This window comes from Gobio gobio, assembly GCF_949357685.1.
Source record: "Gobio gobio genome assembly, chromosome: 21".
NCBI classification, from domain to species: domain Eukaryota; kingdom Metazoa; phylum Chordata; class Actinopteri; order Cypriniformes; family Gobionidae; genus Gobio; species Gobio gobio.
Genome location: NC_137117.1, coordinates 23,075,823 through 23,100,933, shown reverse-complemented (window position 1 = coordinate 23,100,933; position 25,111 = coordinate 23,075,823). Strand labels below are relative to the sequence as shown.

Below are 25,111 nucleotides of genomic sequence, written 5' to 3'. Positions count from 1 at the left end.
TACATAACACCTATATGTTTTAATTAATTGCAAAAATTTCTTAAATGTACATCTAATTCATTGAATTATTGAATAATATCGCCACAAAATACAATAAATATTAAATAAAAAAAATAACAACACTAGTACTAACATGCTACTCTGTGCCAATTCTGGGATTCCATCTAACTCACTTCAAAATAAAAACATACAGTTTTTACACTTATACTTAATTTCACAAAATGTTGCTATTCAGATGAACTGACAACAGAGCATATCTATTCATTAAATTTGTTGAGGTGAGATTTTGTGCCATCTATGATCAAGAGAAAAAAATAAAGGTGGGGGAAGTGCATCTCACGTCATTTTACCCTAATTCAAGAGAGAGATGAGTGAAAATAATCTGCAGTTCAGAAAAACACTGCACTCCTGGCAACAGTTAAAAGGCTTCTATACTTAAGTTAATCATTAACGTGTAGGGCAGTCACCCTCACGGTCATTGCTCTGAAAGTCAAAATCAGACTTTATGCTAACAGAAAGGCAAACAAAAACGGCTACCGAAAGCAGTCACAAACCTCTTTAAAAGTTTCTTTTCCACCTTTACTCCAGTAAGGTAAGGATGATATGCACTCACAATATATGTTGAGATATTTAGATATTATGTCTTGCGATTCATCTCTAATAACAAATGTTCTTTTCAAATTATTGTCTTTTATCAAGCCTGTTTTGGAAATGTTAAAGATACCCCCTTATGGCTGTACAAGCCCAATGCAACAGCTCTTCTGGCTCTGACCCAGCCGGTTGTAAGTAAGAGTCCACCTTTCTTTCCGTACCTACAATTGACTCCAACATACTTTAAATAATTTTAACTTTGATTTCAGATATAATGAGGAAATATTTAGCATATGTATTTCACCTTGTGTTTGTGTGAAAGGACAGATGAGGAAGGATCAGGTCCATTTGCGGTCATCATTATCCCAAGCTTGCTGGCTCTCAGCACCCTGATTGTTGTGTCTCAGATAATATGGAGCTTTGTTACCAAAAAATCATCAGCTCAGATTATCACAGACTCATCTTCAAATGTAAATGGTAAGTGAAAGAGGCAACACTTTGAACCCAAATTTCAGATGCATAAAGTTTGTTTTTTTAGTTTTATTGCATGATTTTTGTGAGGACAAATCATGAGAAAAAGTATCAACCATCTTTAAGAAGGGGAGCTCGTACCCTTGGATACAGGGGTCGGGACCCCGCGGCCTGCACAGGAAGCTCTGGGTCTATGGGAGATACCTGCTCAGTGCACCCTGGTGGGGCTTGAGCCGCTTCAGATGGGACATTATGGGCCAATCTGCAAGGGTCAGCTAAAACAAGACAGCACATCCACTGCTGTGGTGATTAAAACTCTTAAAGGTACAGAACAACACAAATTAATCATTCTGAAATGCTTCTTCTGAGAATTTAAGTGTTTCTTAATTTGTTGTCCATGGTTCTGCTCCACCATGCTGATTATTTACATTAGTGAAATAAAAGTAGAATTTATGATTTTATTCACACTGAAAGACTGCAAATTTTGGATATATGCTGTTGTTTCAGACAGGTCAAATCAATCGGAGGCTGTAGAATTTGTGGATTTTGTCCTCTTCCATGCAGCAGTGAGCAAACACGAAAATATAGTGAAGATGCTATACTGCCAGACACACCGGACGCCCATGTACCTGGTTTTGGAGGCAAGCTTTCCAGGGAACCTCCTGCATTTCCTCTGGAGTCTTCGAGAAGTAAAAACACCTACGTTGACAAAGAATATACATGGATTAAGTCACATCACTCATTTTTCTTCTCAACTTAACTCTTTCTAAACAGGACAGAAGTGGCGCAGGTGACAACGTCCAAGTGTTTTCAGAGAGTTCTGTTTATCTAGTAGCTAAACAGGTAGCAGCAGGTCTGGTGAGTCATTTATGTCCTTACACTCATACTTAAAGGTGCAATATGTGTGATTTTTAGTGGAATTGCACAACCCAACGCTCACCACTCCCTTTTGGAGCACAAAGAGAAGCTACAGGGGCCGACACAGGACAAAAATGTTGTCGTCGGAGAGAGCAGAGAGTGACTAGCGCTCTGTAGAGAAGTTTGTCCATTTAGGGCTACTGTACAAACATGACGCGCAAAATTTCGATTTCACTAGCTGTGTCTGATTTCATTTAATTTCAAATGCTGCTTCCTCCGCAGGACACTCGGGAGTGTCCTTAATTAGAATTAAACGAGACGTCCTTCGTTGGACACAAAGGCAGGAAGTATCACGTTGCTATGCCAACACGTTCACAGTGGAGTTGCGCTCTCACACCAGTGATATGAATGAAAATTATTTATAACTTGAAAATGACTTTGAAATGTGTCTTGCCTTGACAGCAAAGTACTGTTCTAAACGTTTAAAAATCACTAAACACTTGTAACCTACCACAACTATCTATTTGAGGTAATACAGCTTAAAAACAAAAACAAACTTGAAACTACTTAAATTTAAACACCACATCTTCGCTTGCATTGCATGTATATCTGCCGGGGTCAGCATTTTTTCAAATAATATTTAAAAAACAGGACGGCTGTTAATGGCGACGCAAAGAATTGTGGGTTATCTGCAGCAGCAAAGGATACACCTTATGCACACTCAGAATTCCTGTGAAAGAAGGGCGCATTTGAAGGTCGCATTTGGAGTATCCTACGTACTTTTCTGAAATGAGACAGCCTTGATGACGCATGCAGCCTTCGAAAGCGACCTCTGGGGCCAGTTGCATAAACTAAGCCATTATGTTAAGACAGTGTCTTAAGATCTAGTATGAGCCACTAGCAGTTAGGCAAGTGGCATTCAGTCTCACTTTTCGTATCAAATTTGGCCTGTCTATGTTTTTATGTAACTGATTTAAAAAAATTATGAACAGTCTTAAAGAGAAAAAATTTATGTCTAACTTGTAAGACTAGTCTTAACGGTTTATGCAACCGGAGGACGCAGCCTTTCGAAATGAGACACCTTTAATGGACCCACAGTGTATGTAGATAGAAATGGCTCATTCTCAGGTAATAAAAACATAACGGTTCATTAAGTAAGTTCTTTATACTCCACTGACAACATAGTTCTGTCAATAGATCCTCATAAATACTGCACACTGAACCTTTAATAGAACATATATCACCTGAAAGATGTTCATTAAATCATTTATTTATTTTTTTACTTAGGACTACTTACACTCCTACCACAGAATTATTCATGGAGATGTTGCAGCCCGGAACATGTTGATCGGTTCAGGGTTCTCCGTCAAAGTATCCGGATTGGATTGGGCTTTTAAGAGCCGCCAGAGGAGGATGGTGGACAAGGAACAAGAAGTCAATGTGCCGGTAAAATGGCAGGCACCAGAACGGATAATGAGGCTTCCCCTAACAGACAGGAGTGATGTGTGAGTCTATCAGGACATTTTGACAACTTAAAAAATTCTGCAGTTTGACCTATGTGTTTGATTTCTAATTTGTGCTGTCATACTTCTTCAGATGGTCTTTTGGAATCATGCTTTATGAGATGATAACCCTGGGTAATATCAATACACCAGTTGTTACTTTCAATTAAAAATAATATGAAGCAAACAAATTAGCAGGTCTTATACGTACCTACGTCTTATACATATAATTAGGCCTACTGCAGTTATATTTACCCTCCTTCTCTTTTGAAAGGGTCTCCTCCCTATCCTGACCTGGATCCGTCTGAAGTGCTGCCCAACACTTTAGCCCATTACCGAATGAAAAGATCAGAAAACTGTGGAGCCCCATTGTAAGCCTTTGTATTTGTCCTTTTTTTTTACATAACAAATTGGCCATGTAAATAGTTGTCCTGCTCCTCTATGAGCTGCAAGTGTTTAAGAAATTCTGAAAATCTTGTTTAAATGACATACATTTATATTAGCCTATCTGGCATATCTTGCAGATATGACTTAATAAAGTACTGCTGCATGTGGAACTTCAAGGACCGGCCTGTGTATTCTGCCATTATTCGGCTTCTAGACTCATACAAGTACCTCGCTGACACAAAACCGCTTCGCTCTGAACAACAAATGGACATCTGTGAATACAGGAGGAAAGCAGGACTGTTTCAAGGAGATCTACACATTCAGAGGATTTTCAATTGATCATTTCTACAGTGCGTATGAAAAGAACAAAAGACTCGGTTCCATCCACTAGTCTGGTCTAGCCATGTCATGACGAGCAGAATGTCACTAGATGTCGCCCTATTTCTCGTAATTGTCAAAGATGAAGGGAAATGAGGCAAAACGTTTCTAAATATATTTTATTGCAACTATGTACAATCAAAAAGTATTTTCAGAATCTTTGTCATTTTAATTTCTGTTTTTGATTAAAGTAGTGGCTAATGAAATGTTATTTATTCACCTAATGCGACAACGTTACGACCGTTTTATTGTGTTAGTAACTATGACTAGCTATCAGGGTATATAAAAAAGAAATTATATTTACAGTGTGGTGTTATAGTATATGGTAGCATAGTTTTACCCAAAGTTCAAAGTACCTAATCAGTATAGGTGTACTTAAACTGAAAATAATATTTTAAAACATTAAGTTCACTACAGTATTAACAAGTAACAAGGCTTGAGTATTTTTTCTAGCGGTCTCTGGTTTCAGTGTTTCATCTATCTGTAAAAGCTTTTTATTTTGTACTTGTCTTACAACAATTTTCATGTTAGGCCTACTGTCTGCCTTTACAGACGCTTTGAATATAAGTATCTGCTAAATTGATACATGTAAATGTTTTGACAATTCAAGCGAGATTTTACCATTAAAATAACGAAGTAAAACTACCTTTTGTCTGTCACAGGACATATCATCTTAAGAGACTGGGTTTAACTTAACTTTGATTGACTACATTTCTAGTTACTGCTTTTTGCATGGAAATTGATACCATGGTACAAGGGTATACCAGCCAAATACTTACAGTTTGACCTTTAAAAACCACAAAGACATTTTCTTTTTAACACCAACTAAATTTTAATAAAAAGTAACCACAAGTGGTGCACAGAACACAAAATAATGCCTCAATACTGTTATGTTGCAGGGTACCAATCTCCCATTGAACCTGTGAACACTACATAGCAAATCCAATGGAAGATCACTTGCTAAAGAAGTAATTACTGAGTCAGGAAACAGGACCCCTTAAAACAGAGGCCGACTGATACAGATAAACTCATTTATCAAAATAAACCAACTGCCACATTCTTCATATTTGAGGCATTTGTTTTGAAAGGCCTAGCTAATATTATATGGGACATAAAGAGTTGATCAAAGTCACACATAAACCAGGCACCAGATAAACTACATGAGCCACTACATTATTCACACTGTAGTGTTTTTACATGAAATGACACAGATCATATGCATAAAATTCCCTTATGGTATTTATTTTTTAAAAAGGGAAATGTAATCAGAATAAAGAAAGCAGAAAATATGATTAAGAGTTGAGTTGTCTTTTTCGGATTAGCCTCTTAACCGAAATAAAAAATAATAATAACCATAATTCTACAAGTATCAATTCCACAGCAAATTTGACAATCTCTACTCTGCTTCTTGCCTTTTAAGATTTAATTCAGTCAGGCTGAACTGTGCAAAAAACACCACACATAGTGTATCATCAGAGACCATCTACTGTGTCAACATGACCTTCAAACACATGAAAATATGTGTGAAGCAGAGGCAAAGAGCATTTCTCATCCTTAGCGATGAAACAACAGCAGCAAATCAAAATGTCCGTACTGTAGGCCTCCTACTGTAGATCATGTGGATTTCATGAAGCTCATCACCTCAAAACAAAAACAAAAAATTCTGATTTTCTAAATTGATTTTTCTTTGCAGAAGCCCAAGGGGATTCTCTGCCGAGTGAGCCTCATAGGCCATTACCCCTTTACACTTTGCAGCTCCAAAGGGTTGTTGGAAACAGTATGTAGGAAACTGACCATAACAAGTAGTAAACACAAGCAGGATGGAAGGAGGGGCAAAACACCATGGCAATTCCTAAACAGAAAAAAAAAAAAAGTGCAATTATTTGGTGAAAATTGGTAAATGTGTAATTGTACATGCTAATTTCACTATTTTTTACTCTGAACACTCACCTCATGACTCTTTAAAGGGATAGTTCACCCAAAAATGAAAATTAGCCCATGATTTACTCACCCTCAAGTCATCCTAGGTGTATATGACATTTGCTTTCAGACGAATACAATCGGAGTTATATTAAAAAATGTCCTGGCTCTTTCAAGCATTATAATGGCAGTGAATGGCTTCTGTTTTGAAAGCCATAAAACGGCATCTATCCATCATAAAAGTGCTTCACACGACTCCGGGGGGTTAATAAAGGCCTATACACAATGTCATATACACCTAGGATGACTTGAGGGTGAGTAAATCATGGGCTAATTTTCATTTTTGCGTGAACTAACCCTTTAAAATCAGCAATAATTTAATTAGATTTAACTTTTATCTTAGGCAAATCTCAAAATGAATATTAATTGTTTATACTGTATTGTACATTACAATGTTGTAATGCCTAAATTCATTTGCAGAAGTTAAAATGCCTGAATTTTTTTTTTATTTGTTTTGTGTGTTTCATTTTTTATTCGTTTAGACAAAATAGTGTATAATTTATTCGTTTGCCATTTATTGGTTATTGGCTTTACCTCCGATGTAGACCACCTTCTTCCAGGCCTGAGACTCCAGTACTCTGTCATGTGGGTAGAAGCTCTGACTGACCATGAAGATAATCATGGCCACTGCTAAGATTCTCAGTACTGCCATATTTCCTCCAGTCAGCAGAGAAACACACACTAGGATGGCAGAGGAGTAGATGCATGGTAGGCCACGGTACATGAACGGGATTCCTGCAGAAAACAGCAGACACATCTCTAACTGACAGCCACTTTATTTAGGGATACATACCATTCAAAAGTTTGGAAGTCTCTTATGCTCACCAAGGCTGCAGTTGATCAAAAATACAGTAAAAACAGTAATATTGTGAAATAAAGGTTTTCAACTTGACTATACTTGCAAGTTATTCTTGTGATGGCAAAGCTGAATTTTCAGCATTATTACGCCAGTCTTCAGTGTCACATGATCCTTCAGAAATCGTTGTAACATGCTGATTTAGAGTCAATATTTTTTGGGAAATAGTGATACTTCAGGATTATTTGAATAGAAAGTATAAAATAACAGCATTTATTTGAAATAGAAATATTTTGTAATATTACATGTGTTTACTGTCACTTATGATCAATTTGATGCATCCTTGCTGAATAAAAGTGGTAATTTCTTTTTCTTTTATTTAAAAAAAAAATCATTATATCCGAGTGAGATTCACTTGGGTTGACAACCAGAATGGTTCAGCTAAAGACAGTTGTGTGTTATGTGTGTAAATAAACATGGTGGAAGTTCCTCACCACTAGAGAAGAAGCAGAGACGAGTAAAGACAGACAGCACGTACAACATGCACAGGATGTTATCCAGTAGACTGGATGTCCTTAAGATGAGAGATGTTGCTATTCCAAATGTTGTGAAATCAGCAAAATCATCCAACTTTGCACCTGTAATAAAAACAAAACAAAAAAAAACCCCACATTGTTAACACTTTCTCAAAATTACAACAGTCATGGCACAAGACACTGAAAAACTGACGGCAGAAGGTCTTGACTCCATTGCAGCTTTAATTGGCCAAAGACCACCCAAGAGGACATCTAACTGACATGTAAAGCAACCAATCACAGTTTTGTTCCGCATCATGTTTAGGGGTGTGAAAATGTAAAATCGATGTCCCTACAATAACAGACCGCCGTGCATCTAATAAAATATTCATTCAAGAACGCTGTGCAAGTTTATTGCAAGAATGGCGCCGCAAACTTTGCATACTTTTGAAAATCAAGCGTTTAGTTGATCCTGATAAGCTCTCATTGTCACAGCTGTAAACAGCCGTTAAAAAACGTGACACACACGTCTCCTGGGAATCCTGTAGAATTCAACAAAGTCGCTGAATCATTTTCTTTTAAAGAACCGATTGACGGAAATGAGTTGGACTTTCAATCACTAGTGCTGACAGTTATTGTGATGCTATTTTAATAGTCTGTTGTTGGATTAACAGTCAACCATCTGTTCCATTCCTATTATTATACATTGAGCAATACCTATTTAAAGCTTTAAACTATTAATACAATCTGAAAAGAGTAACAGAGATAAATCTTCATGCCAGTCCACATCAGCTCATTATAATCAGCTATAAACAACATTCAGGAGTTTCTTTATCGCTAGTGAAGTGGGGGCATGTTTTCACCAGGTTGGGACATTTGAGTGTGTGTCCAAACAAGTGGACTGGTATTCCAATTCCGTGGTCAACGATTTGAGCAATGTCAAATATGTTGGTGGTCCAAAGCATGAGGATAAAACAAACAATCAGAACATGATCCCCCTGAATTAGGCTGCTTCATCACAGATGGACTGTTCAATTGCCATAAAAGGGAGGCAAAACAACATCCATCAGTGAGGTCATGCAGAACAACAGAGCGACAACAGTAAGCAAGAGTACAAGTGACTTGGCATTGTGAGGGAATTGCAGAGCTATTTCAGGCAGCTGGGTGAACGTGACCACCTGCACACAATCGACATGTTTCTCACTACTGAGTTGGCAAGGTTTCGTGGTTTAAAAGAGAAAACCTGCTTGGTTTTTTGTTTTTTACAGAAAATGTAACCGCCCTCTAGCAGTTAAAAATGTCCTTCACAAAGCATGTGTATGAACAGATTTGTGTGTGAAATCTGCGTACAAACATTTTCACGAAGAAATCATGATTAATCAACTTTCGTTCAAAATTTTATTCTACATTTACGTTTATATTTCATTATTATATATATACACACACACACACACATACATTTACTGTATATATCCACTGGAAAACCCTTATTTGGACATGGTTTGGCTGCGTTTTATGCAAATTCATAACCTTGGGCATGCAGTCGCTCATTTAGAATACTCCAATTTCAATAACGTAAGAACAATATTAAAGCAGCACTAGGTAACTTTTCAACCTTTATAATATATTTTCAAACCTCTTGTGATGATACATCGACTTACAATAGGTTGAATGACACGTCTGCCATAGCCTGACGGGGTCTGTATCGTTTTTAATCGTACTTTTAATCTTCGGGTTTCGGGTAGTAACCCGAGAAAAAAAAGAACTACAAAATTCTACTCCTTTACGGCATATACGTCACTTCCACCACCACCCCCACTTCCTTAAATTCGGACGTGCGAGAAAAACCATCATTTGTTTGCCGAATGTTATAGTCATGGCCGAGGCAGCACAGAAAAATAAGAAAGCAAAGGTTTTGTCGGAGGAAAGCAAAAAGAGGAAACGAGAAAGTGATCGGATTAAAGGCAGGACGAGGATCAACATTGGGCCAGCGTTTGCTCGTTGGCGGAAGCTGAAGGAGGAGGGGCTACATTCTTGCAAGTAAATACGCAAGACATACAAAATCATATTTTAGTATACCTAACATGTCTGTGATATTGGTTTATTTGTCTTTCCTCAAGCTATAATGCAAATCGATTTTTCAAATTTGCAGATTCATCTAGTGTAGCTTAATATTATAATATTTACGATATATGGTTATTACCTACCACTCAAACATTGAATTGAAGTATCATATAGATTCTGTAAAACGGGAACCAATAGACTAGGCCAGGGGTTTTCAAACCTGTCCTGGAGGACCCCCAGCACTGCACATTTTGTATGTCTCCCTAATCTAACACACCTGATTCAACTCATGAGCTCATTATTAGAGACTGCAAGACCTGAAGTGGGTGTGTCAAATATGGGAGACATACAAAATGTGCAGGGCAGGGGGTCCTCCAGGACAGGTTTGAAAACCACTGGACTAGGCTACTATAATGACGCTGGCTTGTAAATGTGAGCATCGCGATCATTTGGCGTTTGAAAAAAATAAAACCCATGAAATTATATTCATATGACATGCTGAAACATATGCCACTGTACCTGGGATGAAGACATTTCACACGCGACGCAAGCAGAACACCTGCATGTGAACTCCTGCAGTGTTCAGGGCTATCATAGTTGTCATGTCAACAAATGCACGTGCGATGCATCCCCTGATGAAGAATGACAGTTTACGACAGTAGTAGAGGACAATACTGTTTCTCAACTGTAGGGGGACCCCGAGAGCAAAAACTACCTACTAAAAACTGTTCTACTGCTTTAAGAACAAATCCATGTGCGTACACTTTATAATGCTTTACAGTGAACTCTATAAGAGTTTGCTTTTTGCAACATTTTAAACCCTCAGTTCTCGCCATCTCCGAAAAGCCAAGCCTCGTCTAAAAATATAAACACTTATTATAGGTTTACCATAGTGAATTAGGGTAAGACAAAAACACGTTTTGGAAGGAGGATTGATGTATTGATGAAAAGTTACATAGTGTACCTTTAAATTAATGTATCATTTTGGATTAAAGTTCATTTTAGATGTTGACTGAGTAACAGAAAAATTATGTTTATTTATTAATGTTTTTTTATTTTATTTAATTTAGCAGAAGTGTAATATAGCAGTGGAATAAAATGGTTGGAATAAATGATCAATTTAACAATTCAAAATTCAAAATAAAAATGGACAAATTAACAGGTATATTTTCACTGTGCCTTATGTGCTATTGTATCTGCACTGTTTGCAATTTTTTGTAGTGCTGTGTATCTGTGTAATCTTTTCTGTTCTTATCCTAGTTCTAATTTAATTATTACTAAATTTTCGTTCTTAGTTCAAGATATTTCTATTGTTTTAGTAGTTGTCCAGTCTTGTCTAGTCTGGTGTTGTTTTTATGTAGCGGTGACTCACTGCATTTCAAAATGTAGTTCAATAAAACAACAAGATTTAATGCGCATCTTAAATTACTTTTCAAAATATAATTTTACAACTGTTTTTCTTTACAAACATGTTTATGTTTGAATTATTAAATTGATCATTTCTTCATTCCCTTCAGTTTATTTATTTATAAGGGGACTGTAGATAAAAGTATCTAAAGCAACAAGACTCACCCCTGGCACCACTCACTTGTACTTAAGAACACTTCAGCACTACTCACCCAGTGCAGAACACGCATTCAGTTGCCTAGCAACCGCTCCATCTGCCAAATCCAACAGGTAACCGATCAGAACCAGCCAGCACGCAGCATGATGATGGCTGTGAATAACAATGGTGGCAGGGACATAAAGAAAGAAAGCACAAAACAACAAGCCAAAGAAATTAAACTGAATTTAAGCTAAAACTTCTTTTTTACTGCCTTGTACTCTAATAACATTCTCATAATGAGTTATTGTCACCTAGTCAAATAGATTTTTCTCAAAATGAAAACTCAAGTTGTATTTCTTTATGCACTGGATTTTCTCTGTGAAGTACAAATCAAAAGCATGAATGCATACCCGTTGAGACTGCAGAGGATAGAGGCCATGCCCATGAGCATGTTGGCAACAGAAAGAGCGTTGGCAGCATTTTTCCGGGCAAACTCCTTTAGATGCACCCAGTTAGCCTGTTCGTTTAGAAGCAGTTTGTTAGCGTCCTGGAAAAAGGCTACCAAAAAAACAACAACAACAACAAAAAAACATGAGCAATTACACAACAGCGAGTTCATTGCATGTTTGAAGAGTTCTCAGTTACGTAAAATATATTTTAAATAAGTGTGAATTGAATGGATTCCACTGAAATCAACTAGTTAAACTTTATTTAAAATATCTGCTAATTAACTCTAAAGTGCAAGTTCTTCCATAGTCTATAATCATGTGATGTTTGTAATTATTCACTTATCCTCTCTAAAACATACACTCTAAAAAAAAATGGTTCTTGGCTCGTAATCATAGGGGAACCTTTTTAAGTTCTATATAGCACCAATTTTGGTGCTTCAGTGGTTCTTTAGTGGTTCTTCACCGGTTCTTCGACTAAGGTGCTATATAGCACCTCTGAAGAACCACTGAAGCACCAAAATTGGTGCTATATATATAGCACTTAAAAACGTTCCCCTATGATTACGAGCCAAGAACCATTTTGGGTGCCATATAGAACCTTTTTTTTTTTAGAATGTATTAACATAGTATTATTAACATTAAATAAAGGACCACAATTGATTCTCTTACTTATTGCAAAAAGTGTTAATGCCATGTTTGTTAAAAAAATAACCTTTGTATTCACATTATTATGTGAATAATAAAACAACAATTATATAATAAATAGTATAATTATGTGAAATAATATGTCTGTTACATTTGATCTGAGTTTGAGTCGTTTCTGTTCTGTTGCCTCCGTTAGTGTTTGTTACCATGGTTTTTCATTGATTGATTATGCACTGCACCGGTTTCTCATTTTGTTCAGTGGTTTGTGTTAGTATATATTGAGTCTGTTTTCAGGAGGTCTTGGTTCCGTCTTCTTTGCTTTTAGCTGGTTGTTCTGTTTGTGGTTTTTGATTCCAGTATATCCTCAGTACCTTTTATTTCTTTTTTTTTTTTTAGATTGTTAATAAATAAGAAACTGCTGCCAATAGATCCTGATCTCCTCATCTCTGCATCAACCACGTCATGACAGAAAGACGGGACCCAACAGAAATGGATCTAGCAGTGGTACAAATCGTCATCCTTTCACAGAGGGGTCGTTCCCTCAAGGAACAGACACAAGACTTCTTAGACCTGCTATTTCATCCACTATGACAATGCCAGTGTGAGTGTGTTTTTCCAGGCAGGGCTCAATGCGAAGATGAAAGCAATTCAAGAATTCGTCGACTGGGTGCTACTTCAGTCTGGATGCCCCTTCACTAACTGTGAGAGTGAGGAGGATTACTAATCAAAAGCGCCCACAATCCACTCGATTCCTCAGGAGGCCACGGTCGTTCTGAAGCTCAAGCTGGAAAAGGAGTCTGATCAGTGTGAGCCGACGCCTGTAGTGGTATTAATAGAGTATGAGGGTATGGAGTGGAGCCCTGCACATACTCCAGAGCCAGAGGTGAATGTGATGAATTGGACACCTAGTGTTACTATTGAAGAATGTGAACGGATCAGATTCAAGTCTCCTTCGTCGTCCAGTTCTAAGTCTCCTTTGTTGTCCATGTCCAAGTCTTTTTTGTCAGCCAGTTCCAAGTCTCCCTTCATCATTGACGCTGCAGTCTGTTTCGTTGCGCAGCATGAAGTCTGTGTCAATGTGGTCTTTCCTTTGGCTTCACCTCAAGCCTCCGAGCCCCGGACTTCACTTTGCCTTGTCTACCTATTGTCTTCACATTGGCTCCACCGTGGCTCATCATCTCTCAAGCTCCGCCAGGCTCCCTCACACCTCCGGCTTCACTTGGTCAGTCATCACCCTGGTTGCGCCACCTGGTTCCGGTCCTCCAGCTATGACTTGTCCCGCCACCCCTTTGGCTCCACCAGGCTCTTCCTTCCCTCTGGCTCCACCGTTGTCCTCGCTTCCTCCATCTTTGCCACTGTCTGCCAAGTCCCCATCTCCCCCCTCAGTCCCACAAGCCTGAAGTTCTGCCCCAGCCCTCCAGTACAGTGGCGTTGCCTTGGGTCTTCGGCTCATAAGCTCTGCCTGAGTCTCTAACTATCAGGCTAACTATAATTGTAAGCTATAATTTTGAAATCAGGTTAAGACAAATCATTGTAATTAAAAACGTTTTCATAAAATTATTTATGTAATGGGGGGTGGCAGGGGGTATGCTGAGGTATAAATAAAGACATTTACCAAAAGAAAGAAAATCTTGCTCACTTGTTTGATAAGATCAAAACAACCAAATGTGATTACAAATGACTGTTTATCCCTCTGTGCACTAAAACCACAAACCCCTATTACCATAGCAAATGATACATTTTCAACAGAAAATAGAAAGATGTTTTGGGAAAGAACATTACTGGAGTTATGATTCATTTACAATTCAAACATCACATTGATCAACAACCATTATCCCTCTAATCTAAAACTAAAGCTTTAGAAAAAGGTTGTTTATACTGCACTACAATTTGTTAAAATGCAATCTTTAAACAAATCTAAAAAATGACATACAATTTTTACAAATCTTTAAACTTTTAAGGTTTAAACCTTCACTCTTGGACTTTTGGCGCGCACCCGAATTTAACTGACGTCAGAGTTCAGTTCATTTGGATAAGAAAATCGGGTGTTGCTTTGACGACAGTGTTTAGAAAGTGGTCAGCAATCAGTTGATTGAGGGAGTATTAAAAATGGCTGACAAACATTTTTACAATGAAATGTCTGTCTTTGTAAAACAAGTTAGGCTTGCTCACACCCACAACTACTGACAATCATGCTGTGCACTACAGATTCCAATCTTAAAGCAGCATTCTCATAAATTGTTTACTAATCAACCATTTGCTACTGAAATTGTTCACTACACAGATGATTGCTATACATTCAGGTTCACATTGTGCTACAAAAGTAAAAGAATATTAACAGTGAATGTTCTCTCAACAGGTAAATAAACAAGAAATATTTAAAAATTCTAGTGCTTCTCCTTAAGTGCGACCAAAACTGGTTTGCCACTGGAACACTGCTGTGATTTTCAATGAAGTAACACAAAGAAGTCTTTGTGCTGGAGCAAATCAGTGGGCATAAAATCTCAAGTTGTTGAATGCGTGTTTTCCTAGAGAAATTCACATTATCATTAGTCACATTTTATTCATTATGCAATAAGCTATCAAAAATCTTCATTGGAATGCTTGTGGGAGACTCAAGTACCCCATTTACAGATTTATGCAAAAATTTATATATGACAAAAAACACAAACATTTGTATGCAAGACAATCCCTGCAATTTTCTTTGCAGGTCAACTTTCATTCTTTGGCATGTGCTGCTTTTCTAGGTGAGGGAAGCATGCAAGAACACATGCACATTACGTGTAAATATTTTAAGCTCAGTAATACAAAAAATCTTGCCTATAGCATTCACAAAGACATAAAAAAAAGGTTTAAAGGTGAAGTGTGTAATTTCTGTGTCACTAGCAAACGAACACCCCGTCTGCCACTGGTCAGCAAAACCGATAGCTCTGCTCTAAACCCACGCCATTGGTTGAGCCAATGTTGCTACATCAGACTGCTCAAACCGACAGAGTGATGTTTTGATAGTGCCACAAAACCATAGTATTTACATTTTAGGGGGGATCAACAAAAAAAAAGGCTTATTATAGCTGTTTCTGATTATTAAACTACGAGTAAATCACACACTTCACCTTTAAGGAAGGGTTCCTACTATTGTGTTTTGTAACCTGAACTTGATGTGATTCCAAAGCCAGTGGATTTCAAGCGACTCTTCATCTGAAAGAAAACAGTCCATGAGACACAGCACATGCCAACACACATAATTCACCATAGAGCTTGATGTTTGTTTGTTTGTATATTAAGGCAATTAGACCTCTCATTTCAAATGCTTTTTTTGTAAAGTCTGTAAGGATTATTGAAGCATGTGAGATATCCATTGAGAATAACCTTAAATGAATAAATAAAGCAAGTAAATATGGATTATATTGGTAGTGAAGACTGGAGTAATGGCTGCTGAAAACTCAGCTTTGTCATCACAGGAATAAATCAAATTTTAAATTATACATTGAAATAGAAAACAGTTATTTTAAATTGCAATAATATTTCCCAATATTACGTTTTTACTATATTTTTAATTAAATAAATGCAGCCTTGGTGAGCATAAGAGACCCCCAGTTTTTAAACAGAAGTGTATAGACCTATTATAGTTCAACCAAATAGTGTCTCAAGTGATTTTTATTGTAAATGTATATGCAAAAAGAATTTTAACTAAAATCAGGATGGCCTATTATATGTGAAAAGTTTCAACAAAATGCCTCTCACAAAATGATGCAAAATACACCAGTAGTGGACTAACTGATTAAATGTGGCATTACAGTGTTGTAGTAAACTATGAAAGTAACGTCTTCTTATATTTCTTATAGTAAAGTGCCCCCATTATGCTTTTTCAAATATTACCTTTCATGTAGTAGTATAGCTGTTAGTGAAAGTAAAAGGTCTGCAAAGTTTTAAAGATCAAGTGCAAATAAAGTCCGCCAAAAGAAAGAATCCATTCCGAACTGTCGAAAAAGAGTTGTCAATAATTCCAGTCTCCCTTCCATAACATATTTACGTACCTGTATGTAACAAATTTGCATAATGCCATCCTGTGGTCTTTATTGGCTGCCCGCGAACAATATCTACTTTGACCCGCCCTCAAACGCTGTAGTTTTTTTGTGTTGTGGACATGTCGAGAAGATGCTGTTTTCTGTGCAGCTAAAGCAAATTCTCTTTGTAAAAACTTCCAAGGGATGAGGATGTGAAGAGTCTGTGGTTAAGATGACCACAGCAGTATAGAGTTTTTGTTGTGTTCCATTTTACAAATCTTAGCAAGATCAACTTGGGATTTACAAAATGCTAACTTGCTCCTTTTAATCACAACCTGCAAGTATAATTAATTATTGATGTATATATTTCCACCGAATGTGTTTTATATTGTGTACACCCAGTGCATCAGCTAACTCATGTTAACTCATGTCACCCAATTCTGTCATCATTTACTCACCCTCAAGTTGTTCCAAACCTGTATGAGTTTCTTTGTTCTGCTGAACACAAAAGATGATATTTTGAAGAATGTTTGTAACCAAGCAAATAGAGCAACCATTGACTACCATAGTAGGAAAACATACTATGGTAGTCAGTGGTTCCTCTATCTGCTTTGTTACAAACATTCTTCAAAATATCTTCTTTTGTGTTCAGCAGAACAAAGACACATCAGGTTTGGAACAACTTGAGGGTGAGTAAGTGATGACAGAATTTTCATTTTTTGGTGAACTATCCCTTTAATGGGTTTCATTCACTAATAATTGTGTGGATTATTTGTATTTGTACGGACAGGAGAATCTCTGCCTAATTCACAACGTACGTACATTAATTTATCCTTAATCTCTTTCTAATGTTAGTGAATTTGGAGTATTCTAAATAATCCTTTAAAACCTTTCGTCACTCTTGTCAAAACATATGCCGCTCTCTGCAGACACGCTCTCACCAGAACCTGTCAAGAGTGTCATTCAAACACGATAAACACCTTTTATTTAGACCCAGACGTCTCATTGGCCAGCTGTACAATCATGTAAATCTGCGTTATTCAGAGAAACTTTTCTTACTCTTTCACTGCATATGATAAAAATATATATTTAAGATGAAATTAAATTGTATCATTTATACATTTTATATTATATAATATAATTAATATAATATAATAGTGTTAAAATAAAATATAACTTCTTAACACGAGTATAAGCACAGAGAAAGTGCTTTTTGCGTATGTGTGGTTTCAGTTGTTCCTTCATTTTCCCCCCGCATATTTAGAATACATTTTAGTACATACGTTTTTGGTGAATCATGATTTGTTCATGAAAACATGCACAAATTTGTATATATGCATGCTTAGTGAATGAGAAATTAGTTACTGAAATAGTTCTGCTTTTCAGCTGTGGGCCCACTGTTACCTAAGATTGTGTCAAATTAATGCAAATTAATAATTCTTACTACCTTGAGTAAAGGATAGAGCAAGATTTTGTTTTACAAACTGTAATGTTACATCAAATTATTCACATTAGTGCTCGATCGGCTATTGTATTGATACAGTTAATGATACAGTTCCCACATGTGCAAATAAAATGAGAAATATACACATCGGCTTGTTGATGGAAATACACTTGTTAATGCTGATGTAAAGGAATTACACAGTTACATCTCATAATGTACGGCAAACTGAGCAAACACTTACCACTGAGAAACGTCATGCTCAAGTTGTTCTTGTGATGGAAGTTTAGGTTGATCAACTAGTTCTTCCAATGTTTCATCATCTGATCTGACTCAAATTGATATGGTAAAATTAATGCCATTGTTACTGTCCTTACAGTGAGTACAATTGCTGAGGATTGAGGAAGCCTCCAGGGTTGAAATTCAAATATGGTAAAGGGCGTTTAGTTTCTGACAAGAGCTGTAAGCAGTATACAAATGGCAAAAAGACTGGGCCATCGGACCAATCAGTAGGCTTGTGGTTTCGAGACAGAATCTTCGAACAAATTGTTTCAGACTCTTTGAGAAATGAGGTGATGTGCAATATTATGAGAAAATGAAAGTGTTTTTTGAACATGGATGGATGTAAACCTATTGTATGAGACTTTAAAATTAGGAACCTTTAAAATAACATAATAGGGGCACTTTAAGATAAGTGAGATACAGAATTACAGTAGCTTCCTGTTTACAGACCTTTTGATAAAACTAGATAGACAGTACGAAAGCTCAAATTACATATTACCTAGAGAAAGAGCTAGAACTTAGTCCAAAGTCTAAAAGGAGTTGATACGAGGAAAAGACCTCCTTTTTGTTGTGGCAGTGTAAATACCATATCGACTTTTGCTAAAAGACCCCGCGTAGCCATTACCACAGGTCTTCTTGCAGGTCTAGTTCCTCTGCTCCATGTGACAGAAGCCCGGATTGACAGGATTAATGATTATCTGTTTCTAGAACACTAATACTGTCTAATACTGTCCGAAGGAAGCCCATCATTTCAGTTGCGTAACTGAACCTCAGTGTAAATAGACAAGTTAAAAAGTATAAGCAACTTCAGAACAAATACCATCATAAGTCATGCAAAATGATAGCCCATATTTTTTTAAATAACAGACATACAGGCCAGGCCAACCACTAAGAAACTACTATTTGGGATAAATAAATAGTCAAAATGGGCTTAAATCCAGCTAAAGATACAGAGTTAAAGTCCAAACTAGAGCTGTCCTCGGCATATGAGGAAGTCCACGCTTTACTTTCAATCTTGTGCCAATCATTACTGACCACAGAAACACAGCTAGTGCCACTCATTATTAACAAACCAAAACATAAACAGCCATTTTCTTTGCTATGCAGTGAGCAGAAATTACAAGTAGCACTGTTTTGTATACTGTGATTAATCTACATACCAGATGTAGGAGTCAGAAGGATCATGATGGTCTCCAAATTTCTCCAAGTCAAACAGCACTGCAACTGAACCACATAAGAAAATCAGTTTTAACATATGGCAATAAGAACATAATATCATGTATTACAGCAAAAACAGTGTATTGGGCAATTTCAAATCTTGCCTCACAAGTAGACCAGCCCACCAAGACACCACTGTAATATGTACTATTGTAACATGCCGTTTTTTCCCTTCTTTGTTTTAGTGCCAATTTCACTCTTAAAGACCCACCTTACAACAATTGTTTTTCTTGTGCTGGTCAATTTAGATATTTTTGGCCTAATTTGCTTCTATAACCAGTGGAAAGACAACATTATTATGATTTATTTTATCCATTTGCACAGATTTTAATTCCAATACATAACTTTAAAAGCATTTTTCCCTCAGGCACTGAGACAAAATTCTCCACTTCAGTATCATTTACAACAACAACAACAACTCATCTATATAGGTTTATAGATATAGCTTTTTACAAAGGGTTTATTCATGTTGTAACGAATGTCCACTGAAGGCAAGTTGATGTGAGAACCCATGTGCAGTTTATTTAAAGTAAAACATGAACAAAACACAAAATAAACAAAGACCTGATTTGAAACCTGGACATAAACTTGAACATGGACTGAAAAAAACTCACCAACAGTGGGTTACAAAGCCAATGCTAAACAAGAGACAATGGGAACATGAGGGCTATATACACAAAGACTAATGACTAAACAAGACACATCTGAACACAATGAACCAATAAGAAAGTGACACATGAACCAAAGGGAACAAATCAAAACATTACACATGAGACTAGGGAAGCACATGAAAGGATCACAAGATAGGGTCAAGAAACAATGGGAAAACTTAAAAAATAAAAACCATGAAAACATGGGCACGAAACAAAACCAAAAACTGACATGACAGATCCAGGGCCTGGGTCGTGGAGCAGTGGCTGAGACCAAGGACCGTGGAGCAGAGACGGGCCTGGACTGTGGAGCAGAGCTGGGCTTGGATCCATAGACCACCAAGGCAGAACAGAAGGCCACCAGGGCAGACCTGATGGTGCAAAAGAGACCAGGCAGAGCTGGTGGAGCTGGAGAACAGGGCGGAGCCAAGGGGTGCACAGAAGATCACTGCAGCGGGGCAGAAGACCCCCACAGTTCAGGAGACCATGGCAGAGCAGAGACATGGACAGCCCACCTGGCCATGACAGAGCAGACAGTTCACAGGTGGTCACCGCCACCTCTGGAGGAGCTGTATGTGGCCCACACACAATGGCGGTGGCCATTACAGGAAGTACCGTTGGTAGTTGGATGACCTCCGGGACCCCCGGACTAGGAACCACCAGAGTCAAGGCCTGTTCACACCGGGACGATTTTCGCGTGCGTTTATCGCCGACGTTTAACGCCTCGTGACTAAACAATGGGCGGAATGAACTAAAGCTGCTAATGCTGCTTGCCAGTTAGCAAAAAGTGTGTGAATGGTTTTGGCCATAGACATAATATATCTGTGATTTTGGCAAGCATGTAAATACTATCACTCTTCTTCTTCTGTGTGACAAGCGAGTGTCAGAAGCGTAAAGTGCCGCAGCACCACCTTGTGTACCGGGAGCGCTATCTACTGATTGTGCACGTTCACTCGGCGCATCGCCAGTGAAAATCGCTTGGGTGTGAACACTCAAGACGCGCCGAAAAACGTCACGAAAAGCGGGTGCGATATTCGTCCCGGTGTGCACAAGCCTTCATGGTTGATAGGTTCAATGTAGAACCAAGCTCTGTATCCACCAGAGTTTGGGTACTATAGGCCCCCCCCTAAAAATCTTCTTGGTAAAATTGAGCTGTCATGAGGTGAGGAGGCTCTGGCGTGTTGGCCAAGATGCGACAAGGCTTTGGCGTGGCTGCCATGACGTGAAAGAGTCGGACTCGGAGGCTGCAAAGAAAAAACACAGCAACGGGGCAGAAGACCCCCACAGATCAGGAGGCCATGGCAGAGACATGGGCAGCCCACCTGGCCGTGACAGAGAAGACAAGGACAGACTTCGTGGCATGGGGCACAGTTAGTTTGTGGCAACTTCCGTGGCTTAGACAGATCAAAGGTGGTCACCACCGCCTCCTGTGTATGTGGCATTCTAAGAATGGTCATGACGGCTGGAGGCTCTAGTATGGTGGCCATGATGGCTAGAGACTCTAGTGTGGCGGCCGTGACATGACGAGACTCTGGTGTGGCACCCGTCATGTGACGAGACTCTGGCGTGGTACCCGTGATGTGACGAGACTCTGGTGTTGTAGGCACTGTGGGATTGAGGACCCCCTTGTCCGCAACTAGTAACAGTAAATTAACCTCTCAGTAAGAGTGCATAGTAATTGTACTTGGCCAAAGTCCAATGAGGAGTATTGTCCAGCATTAGGTAATTCATTAAGTCATTTAGTACATGCCGAAAAATATCTTTTAAGGCAAGATATTCAAAGTACTTGGCAAGAAAGTTCACATAATTCAGCAACATAATCGTCCATGGATTAATCACCTTGACAGAGGAGAAGCAAAGCAACTGGTGGGTTCATGGCTGTTGGTCTAGCTTTCTGTAACTTATGTCCACTGAAGACAAGTTGAAATGAGAACCCATATGCAGTTTATTTCAAATAATACATAAAAAAATAAACAAAGACCTGACTTAAAACATGAATTAAATTATAAACTTGAACATGGACTAAACAAACTCACCAACGGTGGGTTACAAAGACAAAGCTAGACAAGAGACAATGGTAACCTGAGGGCTATACATACACATAGAACCAAATGGCTCGTTTCCACCGAGCAGTAAAGTTCAGTATGGTACGCAATTTTTGCCGTTTCCATTGTCAGAAGTTGTGAATGGTACCCTAATTCTGAAACATACTGTACCACTTTTTTGGCACCCTTTCGTTGGGGTACCTAGCACAGTAGTCTGGTACTAAAGGGTGGCACTAGACTCACTGTAGAACATTGATTGGTTGACAGAGAATCGTCACTTGTGCGTGCTTTTTCAGCTAAAACAGCCTTGACTAAAACAAAGCGTCTTCTTGTGACAAACAGCCACATGCCGAGAAGCAGAACAAGATCTGCTGTATTTCCTCCACTGTTGTTTACTGTGTCGCTTTCTTCTTCATGCGAGAATGACGTCGATTGCTTCACCATGATATTAAGTAAGGGTGGTGTTGGCGGTGGAAATGCAAGCTGGATCAGGGTTTAGCGTCCCGAATCGTACTGTACTTAACCGTACCGTTCGGGGGGAAACGAGCCAAAAGGAACCAGGAATCAGAACCTAGACATGTCGCCGTTTGGCTTTCCGGCGTAATTGGGACTTTCACAACAGGTACAGAGCAGCAATAGTAGTTATCTCCAACATGGTTGATGACGGAAAACAATGGCAGAAAGAAATGTTGTTGCTGTTGTTGTTGTTGTTGTTGTTGTTGTTGTTGTGAAGACACTCCTCATCGCACAATGTTTTTATTCATGCAAATGACGCAAAAAACAAGTAATCCCGCGACTTGCGAGTAACGTGATACGAATATCCGCTATGTAATCTACTCACGCAAATAATTAAAGTCTAAAGACCTAGACATGTCGCCGAATAGATGCGAATTTGCAATGGGCGACGCAAAATGGGCGACACCTTTGCCGCGAACGCACGATATTCGCCTCAATCGCGTCTTCCGCGCGAAGCCAATCGATGAAGAGCTTATTGACATTTATGGCGAATAGATGCGAATTTGCACTGGGCGACGCAAAATGGGCGACACCTTTGCCGCGAACGCACGATATTCGCCTCAATCGCGTCTTCCGCGCGAAGCCAATCGATGAAGAGCTTATTAACATTTTTGACAGGTTACCAAACTGGGCACCTGTCATCCTCGGCTGTCATCCAGGTGCAGTTTATGGAGAAGACGGTGAAATTCACAGAGTTGTCACCGAATATTCGCTTCGCTTTTGGTGCACACACCATAACATGTTGTAGTAGGTGTAACTTGCAGGGGCGTAGTTTGTATTGCGGGACACAGGCAGACCCTGCGTGAAACGGCTGTTTGCGAAATATGCTGTATTTTAGTATTTCCACTAGGTGCCACTAGGTGCCAAACTACAAATTTCACCTTTAAACAGTATGGCACATCACTTGTTTAAATATTAGTAATAAATATTCGTAGCCAATTAAAGTAAATAAATAAAATATAATTATAATAAATATAAGTATAAGTATAAGTATAATAAATAAAAAATATGTTCTTTAAAAAAACATGTTGAAATAATGCAATGTTTACAACCTCTACTCAGAAGGTGTGTCTTTAACAGTCTATAAGTTTTCGTTAAAAAAAATCCCTATAGAGAAAATGAAATACTGTGAAAATAGGTTCAGTTGTGACTTTTTTTTCTTTCGCTTTCGTCTATTTAGTTTTGTATCAAACATAATGTGATTTTCGTTGATCGAGATCTGGCAGCAACATCATATTAATTTTTCCTGCTTTGGCGAGCGAATCGCAGACGGTCCCTGCGCATGAAATCCCTCATAAGCCAGCAAACCAATGAGAACGCGGGACAATGATGACGATACATAACAACAGAGCGTAGGCGCCAAAGCTGTTGTGGATCCGGCAGCTTACCATCGTAAATAAATAAATGAAAGGCAGTTACATACGTATTACCGAGATGTATCATGTAAGCTTTATGGTACACCTCAAAGAAGGGAATTTAGTGTTGATACTAAGAAGAGAGTCCACGAATGTCTTGGGCATGCAGAGCATTCGCAGTTTATGGCCGCTCGCCCAGAGATCCATTCAAACGCACGTCGACTCCTGCCTCAGGAGTCAGGACCACACGTCTGTAGCACAACGCCATAAATGACATAGCCAACGGAGAAAACTGTCTCTGCCTTATTTAGAAAAACCTGCTTATCCAACAAGTTGTTAACACTTGCCAGGTCACACTGACTAATGCGTTATTAATAAGGAAGTAGCACATATGTATTGAGAAACTGGCATTTATGACTAAAACATACACAATTCTTCTGCGATTGAAAAGGCTGGGTATGCGTAATGTCTGCGCGTAACGTTACTGCGTGAGCTCATTGCTGTAGCCTTAATACAACTGCGTATTCAACATCAGACAACTGGAATGTATCTTTATCCAGTGTTTCTGCACTCACATACGCTACAGCGTTAGAAATCCGCGTCTGAATGTTTCCTGCGCTTTATTACTATACATTATATACTGAATTAATATACTCTGCTTCTTATTCTGTCATTTCCAGCATTTTTCCATCAAGTCATTAAATTAAGCGGACTGAGCGCGAGACATTCAATATAACAATACAGTCACGTTGCTTATATGAACAGGAATATAAAGCCCCTTATCTCAAAATGAATTGTTTTAAAAATTGATATGTCACAATGAACAAAACTTACCTTCAAGTCAGGCGCAGAGCGACAAATAACGCCTTTTGCTGGATTTATATATCGACGACACAGTATTTTAATTTTACTCACATTCAGTGGTTCCCCAAAAACAGTTATGCTCTTTAATGGACGAAGATGACATTTATAATAGGCTATAGACTGCACCTGTCACAGACAACGCACTTCGCATTTTCAGCGCGTCTCCTTTTAAAGGCAGGATTTACTGGAATATTCCACCGGAAATGACATCGAAATAGTTCTAGCACTTTCTCTACGCCTGTTGTTCGGCATCAACTGTACCTAGTCTGGTCGATCGGCGAGAATAGGTATTTGCAGAAGAGAGCAGGGGGGAAAAGCCAATGCAGACACTTTCTGATTCCCATATGTGTACAGGAACACTACATTAGAGTCAACATAAGTCATATTCACATACATTTTGTAATCTTTTTCATTATTATAAAATATTATTTTAATGTGTTGTTTAATGTATATCACTGTATGTTGCCTCTTCACAGTACAATAAAACAAGTTATTGAGTTAAAGGGATAGTTCACCCCAAAAATGAAAATTCTGTCAACATTAAATTTTTT

The 25,111-nt window shown here is 38.3% G+C and overlaps 2 protein-coding genes across 13 annotated transcripts; one reads left to right on the top strand and one right to left on the bottom strand.

The window, feature by feature from the left end:
- The first annotated feature begins 386 nt into the window (after positions 1-386).
- LOC307118064 (tyrosine-protein kinase STYK1) lies at positions 387-5,476 on the top strand. 2 transcript variants are annotated; one of them, XM_079803421.1, is made up of 10 exons: positions 387-592; positions 700-782; positions 919-1,068; positions 1,189-1,386; positions 1,570-1,751; positions 1,837-1,920; positions 3,208-3,425; positions 3,517-3,557; positions 3,697-3,793; positions 3,947-5,470. In XM_079803421.1, exons 2-10 carry the CDS (start codon positions 731-733, stop codon positions 4,146-4,148), a joined length of 1,224 nt encoding a protein of 407 aa, XP_079659547.1. In that variant the 5' UTR covers positions 387-592; positions 700-730; the 3' UTR covers positions 4,149-5,470. The 2 variants fall into 2 exon arrangements, with proteins under 2 accessions (XP_079659547.1, XP_079659546.1); XM_079803420.1 differs by having other exon boundaries at positions 434-592; positions 700-786; positions 914-1,068; positions 3,947-5,476.
- On the bottom strand, positions 4,291-24,910 carry tmem269 (transmembrane protein 269). 11 transcript variants are annotated; one of them, XM_079803442.1, is made up of 8 exons: positions 24,531-24,910; positions 19,073-19,136; positions 15,332-15,380; positions 11,499-11,605; positions 11,162-11,259; positions 7,458-7,601; positions 6,702-6,902; positions 4,291-6,039 (listed from the first exon to the last, which is right to left on the bottom strand). In XM_079803442.1, exons 4-8 carry the CDS (start codon positions 11,537-11,539, stop codon positions 5,930-5,932), a joined length of 594 nt encoding a protein of 197 aa, XP_079659568.1. In that variant the 5' UTR covers positions 11,540-11,605; positions 15,332-15,380; positions 19,073-19,136; positions 24,531-24,910; the 3' UTR covers positions 4,291-5,929. The 11 variants fall into 11 exon arrangements, with proteins under 11 accessions (XP_079659568.1, XP_079659562.1, XP_079659560.1 ...); XM_079803436.1 differs by having other exon boundaries at positions 11,499-11,646; positions 24,531-24,828; XM_079803434.1 differs by having other exon boundaries at positions 24,612-24,736.
- Between the last annotated feature and the right edge of the window lie 201 nt (positions 24,911-25,111).